The sequence below is a fragment of the Haemaphysalis longicornis genome, unplaced genomic scaffold (genome assembly GCF_048455015.1).
Source record: "Haemaphysalis longicornis isolate Haplotype H1 unplaced genomic scaffold, Haemaphysalis longicornis Haplotype H1 scaffold_7, whole genome shotgun sequence".
Taxonomy (NCBI): domain Eukaryota; kingdom Metazoa; phylum Arthropoda; class Arachnida; order Ixodida; family Ixodidae; genus Haemaphysalis; species Haemaphysalis longicornis.
This window is the reverse complement of record NW_027526422.1, coordinates 90113947-90137499: the sequence shown is the minus strand read 5'-3', so window position 1 is coordinate 90137499 and position 23553 is coordinate 90113947. Positions and strand designations below refer to the sequence as shown.

The window sequence follows — 23553 nt, the reverse complement described above, 5'->3', positions numbered from 1 at the left end:
AAATAAAAACAGAGCCAAAAGGGCATAAAACCACTAAGAAAAATTACTGCCTTTCCACCCTGTGAAGAAGAATGACCTGTAAAGCAGGACGCATTCCACGGAGTGCACGAAACAAAACACGTTTATCGTAATTTGCGATGAGCATATTTGCTAGCCAAACAGCTGAATTAATCTCTCGCGGATCCAAGCTTTGTTCCTGCCGATAAACATGAAGCTGCCTGTGTCCCTCCCGCGTCGTAAGCATCTCACTGCTTGTGTAAGGCCGGGTTCAGACTGTTGCCGCAACTGTCATATTAACTTTAAAGAATGACGTAATTTCACATCTCAGCCAACCGAACGGCGTGATATGGCATTTTTTTACGTCCATAGATCGAACTGAGTGAGCGAACGCAGCAGCGACGAAAGAAAGAAAGAACGTCTAGCGAAGGATGGAGTGGAGTACGACACGTGCGGCTACATCATCATCTCAAACTCTGCCTTTCCAACACACATGTTTCATGTGTCCTCATCAAGGAGCGCACTCCCCTGACACTTTGCCCAGACGCTGTTTCATTCTCCGATAATCCAAAGCAGGTGACGTTTGCGCGGGTGGTTCAAACACGATTTGCAACATGCTGGCCGGCCGCGGAAGCGCACTGCGAGGTACCAGTAGAGTAGCGCACGCCGCCGTACGTTCACTGATCACGCGAACACTTCCTGAGCGCAGCAGAAATGCGCCGTGAGCGAGAAGATTGCAGCTCGCGCTGCGCACAAATTTCGTATTAGGGACTGTAGTAATCGTCAGTGCATTTTTTAGGCCCATTCGTGCTTCTGTTTATTTTTTACAATCCTCTCATAACCTCAGCACCGCCGTTAGCTGCAGACTGCGCCACTTGCAAAAGGGGCATCGGTGGAGGCGAGGGAGAAACGTTGTGAAAGACGTGTCAGCGGTGGTGAGGAGGAGCCCCGGAGCGGCACCGAGTAAACCGATGACACCGGAATGAAAACTGGGGGTGTTAGACATATACTGCTTTGCAGTAAAAAAATGATAACATGATAACACGGGTATAAGAATGGAAGTTAAGAAAAACACGGCACGTGTTTCCTAGACTTATGAGAAGCTAAAACGAATCAAACGCTCTTCGTCCTCGTCTTTTGCGCAAACTTATTCCTTCGTACATCACGAACCAACTAGCCAGCAATCAAGTCCTACTTCACCAGGCCACAGTCGAGAACAGCGGAGACCGCGGGAAAGTACTCAGCGGCCGAAAAGACTCGTCGTAACCTCCGTCGCGAGGAAGCGGATATGGATGAAGCTGAAGCAGCGACCCGAGGAGAGCTACATGAAAGTTCAACACAAAGTTTGTCAGCAGATACACAGAAGGCCCAACTATGCTTTCCCATTTACATTCTTAGAAGGGTCAGTGCATCCATTGTATTTTTCGGTTGAACGTGTAAATACCCCTAAACACTCAGCAATTAGAAACTCTTCCGAATGAAATGGACGCCCTGTGACCTAGTTTACGTTGAATTATGGTTCCGGAGGGTGTAGAAGTGTTGCGTGTTAGAATTATTAAAACCCAATTGGTAGGGAGGAAAGCGTATTTCTTTAGTACACCCGTGTCGCCCACCCCAAACTCCAACGACCACCGCGCGCTCTAGGAAACCAGCTCTCAGGTAGCGCTCGTTGTCGTGGGTTCGATTCGGGGTCTTAGCCGCTTTTCTTTTTTTACTTTTATAAAGAGCTGTGAAACACGACGTTTCATGAACATTTATGAACTTCCATATGGCCTGGATTAACCCAAGCCCTAACGAGGCCGTTGTAATTTTGCAGTGGGCTGAAAACTAGCTAACTACTGAAGGCCCGGTGAAAGAGAAGTCGCCCGCTACGATAGCTGTTGCAGAGAAAGAACAAAAGTTTCCCTGCTTAGTGAAACGTGCTCACCCTGATTTTGTATCGTTCCTGTTAATATTGAGCGCTGTTTTTTTTAAAGTATTACAATCCGTGTAGGATGTGATAACGCAGATGCGTTTTATTAACGCGTATCGTTGGGGCCCCATGTAGCAGAGAAGCCGGCGTCGGCGGTAGCGTTCACCGCGAGCGAAAAAAAGGCGTGAGCGGAACATCCCGTAGCGCCACCTTGCGGCGCCCACGGAAATATCGGAGACCGCGCGGCGCTCCCTACATGGGAACAGGAGCGGAAAGTTTCCACCACATCGCGGGCGACGTACAAATAAAAGACTCCTCTGTCACGTCAGTTACGTCATTGTGCGACTCAAGAGCTGGACAAACGAATGATAATGCGATAACGCTATCGCATTCCACGCTAAAAAAAAGCGTGTTCCAGTTTGCTGCCGTTATTTTCTCTCTTGATTAAAGGAACTTATAGCCGGGATTTAATTCTGAGGTTTCGTATTACAAAGACCTCGCTTTTATCGTGACAACAAGCCGCCACACCACAGCTTCAGCTAACTATGCAAATGATTGATTTGGAGTTTTTTTCCTGCTCTTGCGCGCATTAAGGTAACAGAGGAGGGGACGCACGCTGATGAGTCCCGTGACCAGGTCGGAGGTCATCTGGTCCTCGGACCTGCCCCGTCCGACGCCCAGCTGCGGGTTGTAGAGCTCGGTTGAGCGCAAGATGTCGATGGCGCGGTCCAGGGCCTGAGCCACGACGGTCGTGCTGCTCTCTTGCGCCGACACCAGCATGTTGATCACCTGCGCACGAGGTGATGTTATAGCCCGCAACGCACACTCGACGACAGACACACGGGAGAAAAAATTGGCTTTAATCCACGCTGTGAAGGCGGTTTGAAAGCAAAGCTTGAAACGACACCCACAACAATTGCCCATGCGACGTCACTTGAAATCACACACGTGGCTCTACAAAGATGGAAACGAGAGATTCTGCCAACCGTTACCTGGAATTCGCGGGGGCGGTGTCCCGAACGCAGGAGCGTCGGCTACGGCCGGGCAGCGGCGCCGCCGCTGCTGTAGCCTGGCCGTGCGTCGGCGGAAAGATAACGGAGAGGAGCGTCTTTCGAAGGGTGGGACAGCGGAACCAAACCATCCTCATGTGCTAGCTAGGGGCTACAACACCGCGCGACACATGCGCAGACACCGAAACAATTTGGCATGTGAACTTAGTGATTCCCATTTATACCGATTTAAACTAGTTAGTTTTGTAAGTTTGAGTATTTCTAGAAAGCTGAGGGAACTTTTATTATCGCTATTTATCAGATCCAGTCGCTTTTTTCGCCTTTTGTAATACTCGTTAAAAACGACCGAATCGGTATTCACCAATTTAGAAAACGGAGGCGCATTCGTCGCAAGCAGGGCGCACAAGATAGCGTTTCTCTATCGGCCAGATGTCTGTATGTGGTCTCAACATTTTGTTTTCGCGCCCTGCACACCAATCTTTAACATATCTTTGCCGTAAGACCACTTAATTCCGCCGGGTCCGGGTTAATCAAGCCTTGCGAAAGATGCGCGCACTGGACGCAAAGCACGCCAGAACAGGCGAAAAACGACCTTCGCTAAAACAGACGACAAAGCAGTACCTCTAACGCACCCGCCGGTGTCAGCTGGCAGCTGCGCGCGGGGAACGCTGGGTAATAGCTCCCTATCGCCGCGCCATCTACACTGTGCTGAGGGAGTGAAAACCGCCTTCCCCCTTTCCATCTGCGTTCGGAGTTTCCTGTCCAGCACGCACGAAGGAATCGTTGGCTGGTAGAGGTAGACAGCCATGCTTTAAAACCGTACCGCCAGTAGTAAATTCTCGTAGCGGCAGCTGTGGAAGAACGATAAAGCATGTTGCTGTAATGTTGCCAGAAGAATCGATACTTAGGGCCGACTTAAAATTGGGGTGTCTCCATTTTGTTGGGAAGCATGAAGGGGCGTTTGACAAGAGAAGCCGTGCCAATGATTTGTGCTTAGTGACACGCAAAAAAAAAGGAAAATAGAAAAGGCGATAGGTGTTTAATCATTGCTGTTACTATGGGCAACTAAACGCTGGCTCAATCTTAGATTTATTGAAGATACAATTCAGAACTACAACGGCCTGTTTATCAAAAAGAAAGTAAATTCGGCCTGGGAACATTCATCGTAACCTAAGTCTGTACATTACCGGCAAAATCAGTTCGTATAAAAGTCAATACAAAAGCCAGAGTAGGCCATCGAGTATGTTCGGCAGCGTGGATGACGTGTGTTTGGAATTTCCTCCACTGCACCCAAATATGACACCGGGACACACTGAAAAACTGTGGGGCCACATTCACGGTTGAAGCAGCATTGGCAGACGACCACGTCTCCAGGCTAAGCCCGTAGTACCAAGTTCGGCTAATTATACTTACTGTTACCACTCGACGTTCGCGAGACTCACCTTTGTTATGGGGGCTTCCAAGGTCATAGCATGGAACTTTGCGAATGACTGCCGTCTGTTTATCCCCGCTGCAGGCAAACAGAAAAGGGCGGCGTCACTGGTTATGTAGGCTGAATGGACACTGAGGCATCGGCATATTTTGTGTACTATACTACTGAGCACAGATGTTCGCAGGAGGGCGGCGGGGGGAGGGGGGGATTTGCTGCAACCGCCAGTGAAGGTGTTTATGAAGATAGGACCATTGGCGGATCCAGAGGGAGGTCCGGATGTCCTGACGACCCCCCCCCCCCCCCCCCTTCCGCCCCTTAATTTTGGAGTTTATATTTTCAACATTAGCAGCGATGGCGTAGAGGTAGAACACCCGCCTCGCGTGCAAAAAGACCGTGGTTCGAATCCCGGTGCCGGACAATTCCCACCGAATTAAAAAAAAAATCCGCGTATTGATGGAATTGCACAAAGGGGCTTGGGGTGCGGCCTGACTCCGGCGACCATTGCCGGTAATGCACTCCCTCACCAGAGCAGGATTGGCCACCCTGGTGTAGTAACGGCCACAACCTCCCATGAATACGCCAACTAACCCTCGGCCCTCAGTCCCCAGCGGCTGCGAAGCAACTGACCGCGGCGGCGGTCAGACCTGTGACGCAGCAGAGGGTGCTAAGAATCCCTGGATCCGGACAGGCCGCCAATGGAATCTGAACCTGGCAGCGCTTAACGTGCGAACCTTATCTAGCGAAGCAAGTCTCGAGGTGTTTTTCGAGGAATTAGAGGGCATTAAATGGGATGTAATACGGCTTAGCGAGGTTAGAAGGGCAGGCGAAGCCTTTACGGTGCTGAAAAATGGACACGTCCTATGTTACCGTGGTCTAGAGGACAGAAGAGAACTGGGATTGGGATTTCTAGTCAATAAAAGCATAGCTGGCAACATAGACGAATACTATAGCATTAATGAAAGGGCAGCAGGTCTTGTAATTAGGCTCAATAAGAGGTACAAGCTCAAGGTGGTGCAGGGCTACGCGCCCACATCCAGCCACGACGACCAAGTAGTGGAACGCTTCTATGAAGATGTGGAATCGGCAATGGCTAAAGTAAAAACGCAGTATACCGTAGTTATGGGGGACTTCAATGCTAAAGTAGGCAAGAATCAGGCTGGAGACAAGGCAGTTGGGAACTATGGTCTGGGATGTAGAAATAGCAGGGGGGACCTACTAGTTGAGTTTGCAGAACGGAATAACCTACGCATAATGAATATCTTCTTCTGTAAACGGGAGAGTCGGAAGTGGACCTGGAGGAGCCCAAATGGGGAGCACAAAAATGAAATAGACTTCATATTATACGATAACCCTGGCGTCGTGCAGGATGTGGAAGTGCTCGGAAGGGTAAGGTGTAGTGACCACCGTATGGTAAGATCTCGAATTAGGCTAGATTTGAGGAGGGACCGCAACAAGCTAGTACGAAAGAAGCCGGTAAATGAGCTAACAGTAAGATGTAAAGTAGAAGAATTCAGGATCGCGCTGCAGAACCGATATTCCGCCCTTAACGAGGAAGCCGAGCTTACGACACAGGAAGCCAGCGACAACCTTACACGAATTCTCACGGAGTGTGCAGTAGAAGTCGGGGGCACTATGGCTAGACAGGATACTGCTAAACTTTCTTAGGAGACGAAAGATCTAATCAGGAAACGGCAAACCATGAGAATCTCTACCGCAGCTGACAGAATAGAAGTAGCCGAGCTCTCGAAGTTAATCAATAAGCGTAAGACAGCTGACATACGGAAGTATAATATGGAGAGGATCGAATACGCTGTAAAGAACGGAGGTAGCCTGAAAGCAGTGAAGAGACGTCTTGGCGTGGGGAAAAATCAGATGTATGCACTTAAGGATAAGCAAGGCAATGTCATCACAAATAGGGATAAAATAGTCACAGTGGCCGAGGAGTTCTATAGGAATCTGTACAGTAGCCGGGACATACAGGATAATCCCGGACGAGACAGTAGTTCAGAGATAGACATCCCACCAGTAACGACCGAAGAAGTAAGGAAGGCTTTGAAAGAAATGAAAGGGGGCAAAGCACCTGGTGAGGATCAGATAACAGCAGACCTCTTGAAGGATGGCGGAGAAATTGTATCTGCAAAACTGGCAAACCTGTATACGCAATGCCTAATGACCGCAATAGTACCGGAATCTTGGAAGAACGCGAACATCATCCTAATCCATAAGAAAGGCGACATGAAGGACTTGAAAAATTACAGGCCGATCAGCTTACTGTCAGTTAAGAAAGGTATTTACCAAGGTAATCGCTAACCGAATCTCTGCAACCTTAGATTTCAGTCAACCTAAAGAACAAGCAGGGTTCCGCAAAGGTTATTCAACAATGGACCATATTCACACGATCAATCAGGTGATAGAGAAGTGCGCTGAGTGTACTGAACCCCTATATATAGCCTTCATAGATTATGAGAAACCATTTGACACGGTCGAAACCCAAGCAGTCATTCAGGCATTACGGAACCAGGGGGTAGATGAGCATTATGTAAGAATACTAGAGGATATTTATAATGGGTCTACAGCTACCATCATCCTCCATAGGGAGAGCAGTAAAATACCTATAAGGAAGGGTGTCAGACAAGGAGACACAATCTCTCCAATGTTATTCACAGCATGCTTACAAGAAGTATTCAGAACGTTGGATTGGGAACAGGTGGGAGTAAGGGTTGATAGAGAATACCTCAGTAACCTCAGATTTGCTGATGACGTTGCCTTGCTAAGTGACTCGGGGGACGAATTGCAAAGCATGCTTTCCGCACTGGGCGAACAGAGTAGAACCGTGGGCCTGAAAATTAATATGCAGAAAACTAAAGTAATGATCAATAAACTCGGGACAGCACAGCAGTTTGAGATAGATGGCGACGCAGTGGAAGTGGTAAGCGAATATATATACTTAGGCCAAGTTGTGACCCCAGATCCCAACCATGAGGCAGAGATAATTAGAAGGATCAGAATGGGGTGGGGTGCATATGGCAGACATTCTCAGATAATGAATAGCAGCCTACCATTGTCGCTGAAGAAGAAAGTGTATGACAGCTGCATCTTACCGGTGCTCACCTACGGGGCAGAAACTTGGAGGCTCACTAAGAGGGTTCAACTTAAATTGAGAACGACTCAGCGGGCAATAGAGCTGAAAATAATAGGTGTAACATTAAGGAACAAGAAGAGAGCGGAGTGGGTCAGGGAGCAAACTGGTGTTAAAGACATATTAGTAGAAATTAAGAAGAAGAATGGACGTGGGCTGGGCATGTAATGCGAAGGCAAGATAACCGCTGGTCATTAAGGGTAACAGAGTGGATCCCTAGAGAAGGCAAGCGTTGCAGGGGGCGGCAGAAAGTTAGATGGGCAGATGAGATCAAGAAGTTTGCGGGGATAAATTGGTCACAGTTGGCACAGGACCGAGGTAATTGGAGAATAATGGGAGAGGCCTTTGCCCTGCAGTGGGCGTAGATAGGCTGGTGATGATGATGATGATGATGATTCTCAATAAGATGACCCCTCAGGTTACGGAAGAAGTCTAGTTGATGATTTTTTTCTTTTTCGTGTATTCTTGGTTATCTCTACTTTTGGTGAGAAAAAAAGGCTAATATCATCATCATCATCATTATCATCACTAATAGAGCTGATCCTCCCCTTAGAAAATGCCTGGATCCGCCCCTGGATAGCACGCAAGTTCACTGGAGTACACGCGTTGGGGTACATGCATATAAGATCACCGGATTTGGCGAAAATAGTTACAGTATGCATCTCAGGGGGAAACAACAGCCCAGAGACGGGGACTAACAGACGAAAAGACAGTACAAGCGTCTCTGCGCTGTTGTTTCCCCCTGAGATTTCAAACCATCTAGCCCAATCCCAAGCTTTAGTACAGTATGCAAAAAGAATACAACGAAAAGTTAGTCCTCCGCTTTTTCTCTGTAGTTAGGCGGTGTGTGGTTAGAAGTCGATAATTTTTTGCACCAAGAGAGAGGAAAAAAGTTTGTCTCGTGTTGGTAACGGGGATTGGGGGGGGGGGGGGGTACTGGGGGATTATGAGTATTACGTGCAGGCTCGGCCCAATGTAACCATTCACTTGATGTCAACCATTCTGGCAGCATGTAAAAAGCGCTGCCGTCGAATCATGTTATCAAAAAGCGATCGGAACGGCAACAAGTTGATCTATGCTGGTGGTGACTGACGGATTATGTGAAAACAGGGGTATCAGCGAGCATTGTTGTTGTTAAGACCTTTATTTACAAAGGAGGAGGCTTCGGGTCATGTGGGGAGAGAGGGGATGTAGCTTCAATTCACATTTTGTGGGGTAATCAGTTATCGGCCTCGAGAGGGGCTTATTGTAGACTTCGCTGATTCCCAGGGGAAGTGTATAGCCCGGATTGTTTGGTAGGCCGTAGAGAGCTACGTTGAACGTGGGAGATTACTTTTTATTTATAATAATCTATAGCGAATGGAGTGTGGTTGTCGAGAGAGAACGGGTCGACAGGGCTGTTGGGATCGGACGTGGGTCTCCGGTAATTTCTGTACTGCGTGAATTTCGGGCATTACTCAGTGAGGTGTTGGAGATCTACCGAGATGATTAGCTGGTAATGGGAACGTTCGGGTGTCATTGTGGGGTTGTACCACTGGCGGTTACTTTCAGGTGCGTAAGAGTCATCAGCGAATAATTTGTTAATGAAAACATCAGCGGACCGGTTTAGCGGTTGAAGGGGGTAATCTGGACGGTCGGTGTTAGTTGCTTTAGTCACGGCTTCTTGTGTTTTTTGAATCTATGAATGGGGATGGCTGGGAGAAGTGACGTCGCGGAGAGCATAGTAAGGGGCTCCAAGGCAGGTTGAAGCATCGGCACAGAAAGCAGTGCGCGTCAGAAAATTGTGAGTCTCCTGCGCAACCGCATGGGCGGCCTGATTTTCCTGGAAATGACGACTCATGTCCCGGAGTCCAGTCATTACGAACCTGTATTCCGTACGTAAGTAAGAAATCCGCCAAATGATTTGGTGAATGTACGGATGAGTTGAGTGAAGTCGTCGCAGTTCTTGACCAAAAAGAAACGCAGTGCAAATTAGCCAACTACCAAGTACACCAGGAATACTTCCTGGGGCTATTAATCCTGCGTTACTATCGCTGGTGCGCTCGGTGAGTATCTAATGAGGCAGCAGCAGCAGCAGCAGCACCCCGTAATATAGATGCTGTAGCACCCAGGACTGTCATGCGCAATCAGGCTCTATAAAATCTAAAGACTCCTCGGTTAGGCATTCGCGTACAGGCCTCATATTCACCGCGCACAAGATCTACATTGTTTAGTGATGTGTCTTGAGAGTTAAAAACTCCTTCGATGTTTCCGCTTGCGACCTGGACGGGCAATTTATTATACTCATGCTTACAGGAGCTTGGTTACAGTTTTGCCGAGTAGGACAGTAGTGTACATCACACTCACACTCACTATGGAAGCAAATCGTATTGAGAGAGCTACTTTGGTCACGGCAAACAGTTTGCGGGCTCCATTTTTCGTCTAGCAGCGGTGTATTCTGTTTTTGGGTCCTCAATGTTACGTAGTGCCTCAGACGAGTCTGTATATATGACGGAAGGCCCGGTGTTGTAACTTAGAGTTATCCAGATAGCCAAAAGCGCTGCTTGTGCAGGTGTTGCGTGGTCCAGTGTGCAGACGTAACGCCTGGCTTCTCTGGTCGAGGGTTTTGTACGAGGCAAGGGCCAGACGAAATCCATCGAGAGCGGCGTCAGTAAATACTGCATTGACGTTGTGTTGATTGTGCCTATGAGAGAGGTGCTCCCCGGTTCAAGTAGCGCCATTTGCGGGGGGCGTGCAAGTCTTGGAGAGGTGCAGGGTAGGGAAACTCAAGGTGGTAGTTTCACCTGGAGTGACCCGGGCATCTGTACAGACTCGTCGAGTATCCGAAGGCAAGGTGTCTTGGCCCTGTATTGTGTGGTGCAGTCGGTTTTCCAATGATGATTGAGCGTTTCTGAGCATGTCCTCGATTGGTGGTAGGGGTGCAAGGTCCCGAAATTTCTGTAGATCGGTGTATTTGCGAAGGCCCGCGATAGTCCGAAGGATGTGTTGGTGGAGAACTTGCAATGTCTTTTCAGCTGTTTTTGACAGTGTTACGACTGTATCCCCGTAGGTGATTTTACCAATTGCAATAGATCTCAAAAGGATAGTGCAGGCTGCCTGTTGTGTTCCGGCGAACTTGTTGGAAACGCGTTTGATTGCGTGTAGGACTCGGGGGCCATTGTTTTTTGAGTTCCATGATACAAAGGTGGCTTGTGTTGCAGCCATGTATAGGAATACCGAGAATTCTGACATGTCCATGTTTAGTCTTGATTTCATGTTGCCCCAGTGTAAACTGATTACCTCCACTGCCAAGAGGGCACTCCGCCTTCCATTGACACAAAGGAGTTCCGTTTTCTCCGGCGCTAAGGTGAGTCCTAGTTTTGGAAGAGTTTTCTCAAGTGCGATTAGCGAAGCCTGGAGCTGGTGGCCATGTCTTCAATATTCCCACTGTAGTCCCCACCCTCTGTCCAAATGGTGACGTCGTCCGCATAAATGCTGTTGCGGGCACCAGTATTGGTACTCCACCATAAGCAGAAGAAGGACGTTGACGCTAGGGTCACCTGGATGTCGGGAGACGTCGGGGGTCGCGGGGGTGGTAACGAGATGGCAAATGGTCTTGCCACCTCACAATCTGGAGTTACACCTGTTGATCTTCAGTCTCTCCTGCTCGAATCTCCCGACCTCCACGACCACTCTTATGCGGACTCGCCGCCAGACGGCCACTTCGAAATGGCGCGAGTACGACGCTACCTCCGGTTTCTTCACCGCGAGAGATTAAAAAGCATCACCCTTCCATAAATCTTTAAGGATTTACCCGTCAGCCGATCGCAATAAATATTTATCAACAAAGTACTTGCCAACACGGCCACTACACCTCATATGATCCATAACCGGAAGAAGGGCATTGACACCGCTGCCCCCTGCACATGTACCTTTTGGAACACTGCGTGTGAAGAAAACATGGAACATCTTGTTCTGCACTGCTCCGCTTTTGATATTCATAGACTGAACCACAGTGTTTTTCAAAATTCAGATATAGAAGCATTGCATAGGGACATCCTTGAACAACCTCAACACCTGGTGACCTCAGCCCAGTTTGACATTGCCACTGGCCTGGCGAGCGTGATTGAGTGGGCGTCTACCTCTCTTCCTAGTAAATGAATTTATCATCATCATTTTCGGTGCGGAGTGCCTTAGGACCACAAAATGTCCGTCCGCGTCCGGGCGCATAGCATTTACAATCGCAAAAAATCACACAGGCACCGGCAGGATTCGAGCCTGTGTCTGGTAGGCCAGACAGAGTTCGTGTCAGTAGTTTTACCCATTGGGCTACGACCATGAGTTAGTACCAGAGAGTCAAATGGCTTACTCCCTCCCCTGTAACGGTGCGCGGAGTACCATAGGACCTCCCAATGTCGGTACGCATCCATCCGTGCGCACACCACCATCAAACGGAAATCAAGCTAAATTCGATTTGCGCCGTGAGTTGCAGTTTAATTTAGGGAATAATCAGGGTGCAACCCACGACTCAAATTAATGACGGTAGGGGCGCAAATCGGATGTCACTCGGGGTGCAACTTGGATGTCATTTCGGGTCCCCGTACTCCGCACCCTCGCCATCATTCACGGAGTGCAGATGCTGCCATTTTTTCGTCTTGCGTTTAGTGATTCCGCCGCGCCCCGCTCTCTCTATTATCACTGCTGCACGGTGTTTAAAAAATGGAAAGAGCATTAAAAACCAGCTTTAAGTGGCCAACTTCCGATAGCACTGATCTGCAAAGTCAACTTAAGCGGTGAGGAAATCGTTTGCGGGAGAAGGTAGCGCGTGCGAGGCGAATGGCATAGACAGAGCCACCTACTCACCCTCGCTGCACAAGAAGCGGACATCAGACGACGCCTTCCGTGAGCTTCGCATGCTCGGATTGTTCGCAAAGGAGAGCAAATCTGGCAAGGGGAAGGTAAAAAAGGAACGTCACTTTAGAAAGAGGGATGTTGCTGGCAGGTTAAAGGGCGAGCCTGTTCCTCTTTTCGCGTACTCGAACAGGGCATACTCTGGCAAGGCGGCTGGTTTTTTTAGAGCGAAAGCATTAGTGGTCTACTTATATAGTTTCGCAAATTTTTTTAAAGTTTGGTTTTGTGAAGCCTCATACACGAAGCTTATTATGAGAAGCCCTCCGTATATTGAAGATGAAGTATTTCTTGGGCTATAATTCAACCCAAAAATTATGGCCTGCTTGTCTGCGGCTCTCCTGCCTGCTCGTCTGATCTGCCCGCTTGGCTGCCCGTCTGTCTACCCGCCTGCCCGCCAGCATGCCCGCCCGACATCCGTCCGTCCATCCGTCCGTCTGTGTATTCAGCCATCCGGAGAAAAGATAAAATAATTCTTTTTCAAAGATTTTGAATCAGACCTTTATATAGGCATACCCCCTCCCCCCTTCCCCTCATCCAAAAATCCCCAGTGGAAGGTGCTGAAAAAGTTACCACTTGGATGCGCCCAGTGGTCACCACTCACCCCTTAATTGCGAACTCCAAATAAGGTTTATTCCTCCTGCTCCAATTTTGGTAGCATGCTTAGTACTCGTCAACATTGTTCAGCAAAAATTAAACATTGAGTATATTTGAAGCGAAACACAAATACGCAAGAGTTTTAAATAAATACGCCATTCAATACGCCAAATTTTCAATACGCCCTTATTGTGCAGCCGTATTTTTATGGAATCGAAGACCCTCCGTCCAAAGCCGCTTCATACTGCTACAGTCCACCGCCGCCCGCGCACGTGGTAGAGAGGCTTTAAATTATGTAACGCCCGGCACGTTTCTTCATTCGTTCTTGAATGAACGCAAGTAAACGCGGGAACTTTCTCGTAGACGTGGTTACTGGTATATCAGAAAAAAGTGCTTTTTTTTACCCTTAAAGGGAAACTATACAGAAATCGCAGAGTCAAAAAAATTTTTTTGCTTGTTGAGCGTGATACACTTTGACACTTTAAACTCCACGGGCATAATAAGGTTCAGTCAAACTACGTTAAGGCCTTTTGTTTTTTTTTACATGATGACGTAGACACTCTGTACAAGCCTGTATCTGTACGGAGTTTAATGCGCCGCAGCTCGGCCTGGGGTATGAGGCGTGCTGTAGTGGAGGGTTTCAGATTAATTTAGACTACCTGGGAATCTTTAACGCGCGCCGAAATCTCGACAAACGGGCGCTCTCGATTTTCGGCTTCATCTGAAAAGTGGTTATTGCCTCCAGCAACGATACTCCGTCTTTGGACTCAGCAGGCCAGCACAACGCCTTAACGAGCTGAGCTACAGCGGCGAGTCAAGTTTCTGAAGTGATTGTCAGTAATGGTTTAAGGCCTTGGTCAGTGTTGTATAAAGCAATCATTAGGAACAAACCGTAGCAACTTCGTAGCTGCTCTAATTTCTTTCTTCGGGAAGCTGCTAGCCAGTGGTGCAGTTCGCCACCAGTGCCGATTCCATTTCTCGTCACAGATTCAAAACTTTACCAGGAGAAGCCGTCAAACACACAAGCAAGGCGACAAAGCACAGCAAGCAGCTCACCTGATTCAGGCGAGAAGGGTTTCTCCATGAAGAAAGGAGACTCTTTGATGTACACCACGTGTTCAGGAACCCTGCAGAGGCAGACGGACAGATGGTCACTCGGGAGAGCCCGTCAACAAATGGGCGCTAGGGGAGCGTAGCCCATTTACCTGGAATTTAGCTGTACGGCGGGAAGCGAAAGCTATTCAATTTTTTCAAAAACTTCACAGTTGAATAATCTATTATCTGGTCCAGGATCCTGGACCAGGAGAAAATTTAGAGCGAAATCTCATCGCTCCAGGTAAAAAGACGGAAAACGCCTCGTTCCGTCCATCTGACCTTCAAGCCCTGCCAGGGTCAAGGCCGCACCTCGGGCGGTTGTGGAGTGAAAACGTCTAATCGCTATTCCTTCCAAAGAGTGAGGGGATATGAGGAAAGAGTGAGGCTGCCACCCGAGATTGATACAAGGTTTTTACTGCGCCGTCGCTCCTGCATCGAGCAGCGTCTGCGTTTTGTCTTACGTTGCAACTGCGTGTGCGTTCACTGCGTTAGAACCCAGCTATGGCTCGACAAACGTGGCTTAAACCTGTTCAACAACAGCACTTTTTTTTATTTAACTGCCAGGACTATATTTCTTGCAGCCTCGAAGTTTCAGAAAAAGCTCTATAGTTTTCCCTTGTATAGCCGCAATGCTGCATTTACGGTGGACGCCAGATTTTCCCTTTCGAGAAGCCTTTCCCGAAAAGGGCTAACGTTGCGTACCCGGTGTGAATTTCCACAGGGGCGATCCTGTTCCACATGGGGATGCACTCTCCGGTGCTCCTCCTGTGGAAGAGCGTGCCCTCCCAATCCTTGCCCTTCTTGAGCTGCGCCTGGATACTGGCGGCCACGTCCGTCTTGAGCGAGTCCGTGCGATGGAGCTCCTGGGCGTCCGCACCAAGCATGTCCTCCACCGAGTGGCCCACCTGCTTCTCCGCCGCCCGGTTCATGAACTGCACGCGGGATGGGATCGAGGGAGACGGAACAGCGGGGCAGCGTTAACACCCGGAAACCGATAGCTATCACGAGCGAAAGGTCTGTTTGGCTATATCTGCCCACAGTGTTTCATGAAAGGTAGGTCACACCTGCCGCACTTGAGCTTCCGCTACGACGCGCCTTCGTGGCCAATCGGAGCGGCCAAGCACCGTCGAAGCAGTCGTTAAATTCTCGCCTGGTCACGTGGTACAGAAGCGGCGAGGCTCCGAGCGAGCGCAGCTGCGACGCCTCTCAGCAGCACATTGCGTGGCGTGGCGTCATACCTGTCACACTTGCTCTCCGGTGGCTCAAGGTCATTGCGACACACTGATTGACCTTGAGAGACATGGCGTAGTAGAGCTATCGCTCTAATAACCCGGGAGGACAGGGCGTGCTATTACTTGTTGTCTCTCACGGGGTCGGCGCTACCGCATTTGCTGGAAACACTGCGGTCCTAATGTCGCCTGCCTACCGGGTGAAGCGTGCGGAAAAGCACTTCTCTTGGAAAAGAAAAGCTGAGCTGCTACGAGGCGCGCTTGTTTCGCGTAACTTAGCTGCGAAGTGTGGGCTATTGCCAGCTATGCTCTGTGCGGACTGTGATTTGGGTGTTCTTTATTTCTTGGATCACCGGATTATGACAAAGTCGTTATGTAGAACCCCTCAATGCAGGCTTGGTATAAAAAATGGAAGGTCGCTTCACTACGATGACTATGAGCGGTAGCGGTAGTGGTAGTGGTAGTAGGGTAGCGCCGCTTGGTTATCCGTGTCTATCTTGTTTTTAGATGCGACTGCACCTCATTCACTCGCCTTGTCCCTGAATCCGGCGTCGTAGGCGTCCGCCCCTCCCCCATTCTCCTCGCCGCGCCAGCTGCGCTCTCCGCCGCTCACCCCCTCTCCTCTCCGATAGCGAACACTCTCTCGCGAGGGGAATTGGATTGGATTCGAATTGATTGGCTTGGATTGGCTTGGCTTGGCTTGGATTGGATTTGGATTGGATTAGATTAAAGTGGATTGTGTTGGATTGTGTTGCGTCATAGCCGCGGCAGACACACTGGCGCCGGCGCGTCCCCTCATCGTTATGCGCGCTGTAAAACGCGGTGCCTGCGCCGCTCCGCTCCATCGTTCCAGCGCCGTTCCTCCGCTGTCCAACGCTGCAACGTGAACCCCTATGCATCGCATCTACACAGGGGTTCCCGCGAGGGGAGGTGGGAGATTTTTTTCTTTACTTTTGGTTGTGATTTATGTTTTTTTTTTCTATTCACTTTTTTTGCTTCTTCATTCATTTTTTAATGCTCCCGTTTCGGCGCCACTTGATGTTGTTCTGACTTGCCACTTGCCACATACCACTTAACACTTGCCACTTCCGCCCATTTACCACTTCGGGTAAATGGACGCTTTTTGATCCTTGCGTCGTTTACTCTGTTGATTAGCTCGATGAGCACGAAACCAAGCTTTGACATCGGTCGAAGTACTTGGCCCACCCATCCTCTAAAACAACAGAGAGGCGATGTCGACAGAGTGCGTACCCTGAACAAACACGAGGAACAATTCCGCGTAAGCCTGAACGTGGCTTTACGCTAAACCCCTCTCCATACTCTCGTCCTCTGTGCATCCTGTGCAGCTTCTGCGCTGTTCATTGAAGCGTAGAGCAGTCGCAGTACCTTGCCCGCTCGACGCTCACGGCCGTTTTTTTCACGGACACTCCTCTTTGTTCGCGCAGCAATCTATCTCTCTGCGACCTTGAAAGACAGCCCTCATACTGAAAGCCGTACCGCACGCGCGGTCGTGACCATCTCACGCAATGATCGTGATAATATTTTAGATAACAGAGAAATAGCTCTCTTTAATTTTGGAAAAGAGAATTAAAGATGCGTCTTGATGTACTTGCATCGAAGCATGTTGAATGTCGCTTGCCCAATTTTTCCCTTTTTTGTGCGCAGACGTGAAGAATTGGTATTCTTATCGATTGCTTCTTCCTTAATAAAGGCATGTAATTAGTTTTCGCTCTCCGCCGTGTGTTTATTTGCCTCAGTCTACTTTTTCGCGCCGTGGTAGAATGAACCAATTCCCATTGGCCCAGTTCTGAGTTTTCTTAACGAATGATTGGCCGAATTACCAACAGACATCACGGGCTCAAGGAATCAGACGTGATGAGACTTATTGAAGCCGTAATTATCAGCCGGATCATATACGCAGCTCCGTATCTCCAGCTCAAGAATTACGAAAAGGACAAGCTTGATACCGTCCTCCGCAAGGCTTACAAACAAGCCCTCGGTCTACCACCCACCACAACAACTGGCAAGCTCCTCTCCTTAGGCGTGTACAACACAGTGGAGGAGCATGTCGAAGCACACCTTATAAGCCAGCGGGAACGTCTCACGCTCACTCCTACCGGCAGACATGTACTCCGTCGTCTGGGATATTCAACCAACGCTGGAGGGCACACCGCGAAGACGGAGACTTTACGCCTCGAGCTAAGAGAAAAACTCAACGTGGCACCAATACCTCGGAACATGCACCCCGAGCATCATATAGGGAGAAGATCGGCGAGAGCCAAATATATTCAGTCCAGATTCGGCAGTCACCCAGACTCGAGGTTCACGGATGCAGCCAAGTATCCGCATCGGCCCTCGATGGCAATTTCCGTCATCGACCCAGACCTGCAGGAGATAGCTTCGGCCTCCGTCAACACAGGCAGCCCAATAGAGGCAGAAGAGGCAGCTATAGCCATGGCCATAGTATCCAGGGCGTCAGACCAAAAGCACGTACGCGTCATCACCGACTCCCAGGCCGCCTGCCGGAGCTATGCAAGGGGCAGGGTCTCTTCTATAGCGCACCGCATTCTCGTCAGCAAGGCGCCAGAACACCTCCCAAGTGTTACACTAGTATGGACTCCCGGACACGACTCTCTTTGTGGCAATCAGCGAGCTAACGGTGTCGCTCGAGCCCATGCCTCCCGGGCGCCACTGGAGGATAAATACCCGGAGCCCATAATGCTGCAATAAAACACAATTCTACAGCACCAGCGACTCACCCGACCAGCCTTTCCTCCCCCGCACAAATCCTTAACGAGAGAAGAAGCGACATTCTGGCGTCAACTACAAACAAACACCTTCCCGCACCTAGGAAGGCTCCATGCCATGTATACAATTCACCCATCGAACAAATGCCCTTCTTGCACAACACAGTATGCCTCCCTTTACCACATTACGTGGGCCTGCCCCGACATTCCAAACATTCCCCGAATACCCAACCCAACCCTGGAGCAGTGGAAAGCTGCGTTCCTCAGCTCGGACCCGGAAGATAAGCGACAGCTGGTACGACGGGCCACGAGTGCAGCCAGAGCTACAGGGGCCCTGGAATAGGAGCACCTCCCCTCCTCAAGCAAACTGCACCCTTTCCTAACCAGCGTAAAATGAAGTTATTCCTCCTCCTCCTCCTTAACACATTCGTCGAGATGGCGATTCGACGCACTGCGTCATGCGACGAATTGTCGTACTACTACGAGTTACCCAGTAGCGAATTGCCACCTGAAAAACAAAAACAGTGCTCAAAAAGAGACACAAAGGAAGAGGCTTCACACATACAGCGCTACCGCACGTTGGTTCAGTTAACGTATTGCCTTTCGACGTACATTCCTACAGCTGGGTAATGTAGCCAGAGAAAGCGCCCACCTGTATGTCATGCTGGGTGCCGGTGATGATGACGCCGTCACGTGCAAAGTGCAGGGCAGAGAAGAGCGCTTCGGAGGCCCTGAGCTTCCACAGGGTGATCAGGTCATTGTGCTCAAGCTCGATCATCTCGTTCAGGCACGCGCCACGCGAGAACGTCTCCGTGAACCACTGCGAGAAAAGGGGATTGAGGGTCGTAATCTACGTTGCCGCAGAACTCTTCGTCATCTTTCATATACACCACGAAAGCGTTCGGAGGAAGTGGGTGTCCCACGATCCTCCGACGGTGATGGGCTTGGTCGAAGTGCACAAGGAGTTTCAATGTGGGCAGCCAAGAGGGACCACAGGGCGGCCGTAGATTTTCGCGGGGAGAGGCCCAGCCACATCAGTAGTACGGAATTCCAGGGTGGGAAAGGGTTGGTGGAAAAAAAATGTGGGAGACGAGGTGGCCCGTGCACAGCACCAATATGTGTGTTTATTGTCCGGATAGCCACTGCATACCTGACACTGCGGACGGCCTGGAGCCTTCTGTATACGTAGTGGAGAAAGGGGTCACAAGAGGAGGGGCAATGTCTGCGCCTGTCTAATGTATGTAGCGTGCCTTTCTGACATAAATTTAGATGCGGAGAGCAGTAGCATTCTTGGTGCCAGGAGGTTGCTGACATGTTCGTGGCGCCTTTTGTGATGCATTGCTCCATCCACTATTGGATTGTATTCTTCAGGGCATGACTGAGAGCTGCCAGGGAAATGAGAATCCGGGGCCAGAGCGTGGGCTCGTTTATTACTCTCTATGCCTTGGTGGCCAGGGATCCATTCGAGAACAACTTGCAGGGAGGGATGAGCTTGCATGTATCTTATCAAGCTGGTGTGGAAAGTGGCTAGACTGTCATTCGTGCGAAGCTTTGAAGTGCTCCTTGGCTGTCCGTGCGGACTGCAATGTGGCCGGTCCGATGCTGGGGAAGTATAATGGCTTCTGTGATGGCTTGAGTCTCTGCAGCTGTGGGCGAGGGGACGTTGGCGTGATACCGTACGTGAGCTTTTTAGTGAAATTTTTATTGAATCTTTTGTTGAAATGGAAGTGTTGGTGCCGTGTATATGCGTTTTAAGAATATTAGGAGAGGGTCGCTTCCGTAAGGATTGGGTCAACTGCTCAATCACTCAACGATAAAACAATACCAGAACCAATTACGAAGTCTATGTTGGAATATGGGATATGACAATGCTATGTTGGCTGTTTTTGATTAAATGAACAAGTCCCAGACGACACAAGAAAATTTTCAATTACACAAACCACGAACATATGTTCTTTCAGAGCCCGAGAGCCTGTTATGAATATTTAGGTCACCTATCAAAGTGAATGGTAAAGGAATCTCCTGTATTAGGGATTCAAATTCTGAACTAAATAAGTAGTTGTCTGGTGGAATGTACACGGACGATACCGTGATCGTTCTATTAAAAATTATTACTCGTAGAGCAACCGCTGCCAGTTCAGTAAGCAGCTGAAGGGTCTGGCACGAATAGGTTTTTGTTTAACGATGGCTACTCCACTTGGAGAGTGGACTGAACTACCTCTTTCCTTCCCGAAAACAGTGTATTGTTTAATAAAATGTGTTTGGAATTTAGATATGTCTCGTGGAGGCAAACAATTCTTGATTAGCTTTTGTGTAGTGTTTTACATAGATCATCAAGAGTCTTCATGAGGCCCCTGCAATTTCATTGAACTATTATACCTACGGTCATTAGAGATAGAGAATTTTATCGTGTGCTTGCGTATGAGTGGGGTGTCGTATGTTATGCAAATGGGTCAGGTTTGGTACCAGTAATTCGGGGTAGTCTATTTAACACGAAAGTGTTTTATGCCCGGGTTAACCAAGATTTCAGTCACGTCATTTCCGTCACGGAAGTGACGTCGCCAGAAAAAGTGCCATTGACACTGCGGCTCCCGGATTCCAGCCCATGCCTCTCGAGCCCTCTCGCCGCAACAAGAGGTACGTGGCGCTCTATTCATTCAGATGGTGCTGCCGTGTAGGAGAGGCGAAGCGAAGTAGCGCACAATGACACCAATGAGCGCCGACAGTTGGCGTCTCGATGCCAGTGCCTTCGTGTACGCGGGACGCGCGTGAATTGATCAACCCTCCGCGCAGGCGGTGTTCCCATGACCGTTGTGTTTCAAGGTGCTGTTTCGGTGCATGTCAGTTTTGGTTTTGTTTTTTCGGAATAAACAGGTTATTTTTTTTCTTGCGTGTCGGCGTCACTTCGTCTGGCGAGGTCTGGCTCGAAAACCCTTCGCACATGAGGGGGGTTCCTTTAAGATTCAACTGCTCCTGTGAAGGCACTTTCACTTTCGTGTTTTACCGATTCCTATGAAGGATAGATCAACCACAATTTTTCTACAGCCAGCAGGGCCCCGTCGCTTGTTTGGTGTTATAATAAAATCCATGTCCTCTTCTGACCTCCCAGGGGTTCGAGAATTGGGTCCACGAGGAGCGTTTTGGGTCCCGACCGCGTGCCTAACAGGCGTAGGGCGCGGTGTGGCAATTCTGGCCGCGGAAGCAGGACCCTCCGTGTCCACGCCCTCCACACTTTCAAAAGTACTGGGTACTGAAGGAGCACGACCAGACAGAGCGGTTCCACTACCAGCGGTGCTGCATATCGCCACAGCATATTGCGCAGCTTGTGTGGCGATAGTGGGGTTGCCGCAGGGAGCCCGGAGGGGGGCGAATTTGAGAGACAGTCAGTTTTGCAGTACTGCGTCGCCGTTGAAGCAAGGCGCCGCTCCTTCCGCCCGCGAGCTGCGTCGGCATATCTTCTAGACGGAAGTATTACATATCGTTTTCACGCTTATGGGAACGATATATATCGAGAAACGTTCATGTTGATGATTTCTATTTCATCTTTGAATTTCTTGCATGACAAAGAATAGGATGGACATGGTACATCCCAACTGCAGCACCTCACATATGTGGTCTGACAGTTTTTAGGTGCGGAGTAACTTAGGACCGCACAATGTCCGTCCGCGTCCGTGCGCAAATCCTTTACAATCGCAAAAAGTCGCACCGGCACTGGCAGGATTCGAGCCTGCGTCGAATAGACCAGACAGAGTTAGTGTCAGTCGTCTTACCCAATAGGCTACGACCGCGAGTTAGTACCCGAGAGTCAAACGTCTTACTCCCTCGTCTGTAGCGGTGGTGCGGAGTACCTTAGGACCTCCCAATGTCCGTCCGTGTCCATCCGTGCGCACATCACCATCAAGCGAAAATCAAGCGAAATTAGATTTGAGCCGTGAGTTGCAGTTTAATAAAGGGAATAATCAAGGTGCAACTCATGGCTCAAACCGAATGACGGTCGGGGCGCAAATCGGATGTCATTCGTGGCGCAACTTGGATGTCATTTCGACTCCCCGAACTCCGGGCCCTCGCCATCATCCACGGAGTGGAGATGCTGCCATTTTTTGTCGGATGATCATGGTCCTAAAATTTTGCGTGAGTCAGTTTTCCCCAACAAGACTTAGAACCATGCCCATATAGTTGAAACTTAAAAGAACGGCGCGGGTTCGATATGTGGGGCTTCGTGCGGCAGTGTTTGATACCTGCCTTTACCGCCTGGGGAAAATGCTGCGGCGAAATGTCAGAATGAAATGCTTAGTTTTAATTTTTGTTAGTACGCACGCTTTACGGCAGTTAATCGTTGCTCACGGAGACCTTCAAGGAGATCAGATTCAGTTTCATTCAAAAGTTCGGTCTCTGATATGACACCCTTCATGGTTCGTGGTTCGAGGAGGTGTGATGATGGCGATTGGGAGGTCACCTTGGCTTGTTAGTTTCAGAATGTTTGCAGACTGTTCTTTGTTTTTAACCTCAGTCGGTATAGTCCCAGATAACCTTGTCGCGTCGTAGTTCTTGCCTGCTGCACTTTCAATGAGTTTTGATATTACGAATACCGTTTTACTAGTGATAGGTGTGTCTTTATCAGCTCATTGAATAACTAAAAACCAGAAAACGTTGTCCAAGTTTGAGAAAACAAAGTTAAATAGTGGTTTGAATATACCTTCGCTACAGGCTTTTTTCGGGTCCGTATGATTTTTGAAGGGAAGATTTGAGTGATACCATACGGCATAGTATGAACCAGGGTAGGGAATATTAAGTCCGCTGAGGTTACCCTCATGCTCAGAAAGGTCCCGGAGCCCCCTGTGTGATAAACAGTCAGGGAGCCCGTCCACCGGAGCCTGACCAAGACTCCGAAGGCCAGCGTTTGCTGCTTCTAACCCTTCACCTTTAAACTTCTCGCTACGGTAACAGCTTAAATATGGGGGATAGGGGGTACGGGTGTCGCCACTTACCGTCACCAACATTATTACTCAAGGTGCCCCGTGCGGAATGTGTGTGTGTGTGTGTCTGTGTGTCTGTGTGTCTGTCTGTCTGTCTGTCTGTCTGTCTGTCTGTTCGTTCGTCCGTCCTTCTGTCTGTCTGTCTGTCTGTCCGTCAGCCCAATCGTCCATCCGTCCATCCGTTCGTTCGTTCGTAAATTCAGCAGACCAGCCAAAAGTTCAAAGAATTCTCGAGTAGAAGTATATAATTCCCTCTGGGACATTTCTAAACTAATAAATCACGTTTTATGGTTTATACTTACGAACACTGCTGAGCAGAAATAAAACTGCAGCAATACCTCGTTATCAAACTCGCCTATCTCGAAAAATCGGCAAAGTTGAGATTTTCCGCGGCACCGAACCATTTCCTATACGCCCCATGTATTTGCTGCCCCCTATTTCAAAGTATTTTTGGGCCAAACTGCGGATATCTCGAAATATTGAATGAGAGTGGAACGAAAATTTCGCCCCCGCAGACCGTTTCACAAGATTC

At 49.2% G+C, this 23553-nt stretch overlaps 1 protein-coding gene across 1 annotated transcript in view; it reads right to left on the bottom strand.

Annotated features, from left to right (window-relative positions):
* Positions 1–23553, bottom strand: part of LOC144146393 (high affinity cAMP-specific and IBMX-insensitive 3',5'-cyclic phosphodiesterase 8B-like) — a 59747-nt gene that overhangs the window by 18188 nt on the left and 18006 nt on the right. Inside the window, exons 6-11 of the mRNA XM_077678348.1 lie at positions 18698–18865; positions 14772–15001; positions 14031–14101; positions 12333–12413; positions 4362–4429; positions 2525–2698 (exon numbers count right to left, since the gene is read on the bottom strand). Of these exons, the coding sequence (XP_077534474.1) occupies positions 2525–2698; positions 4362–4429; positions 12333–12413; positions 14031–14101; positions 14772–15001; positions 18698–18865 (792 nt within the window). The remainder of the gene's footprint in view (positions 1–2524; positions 2699–4361; positions 4430–12332; positions 12414–14030; positions 14102–14771; positions 15002–18697; positions 18866–23553) is intronic.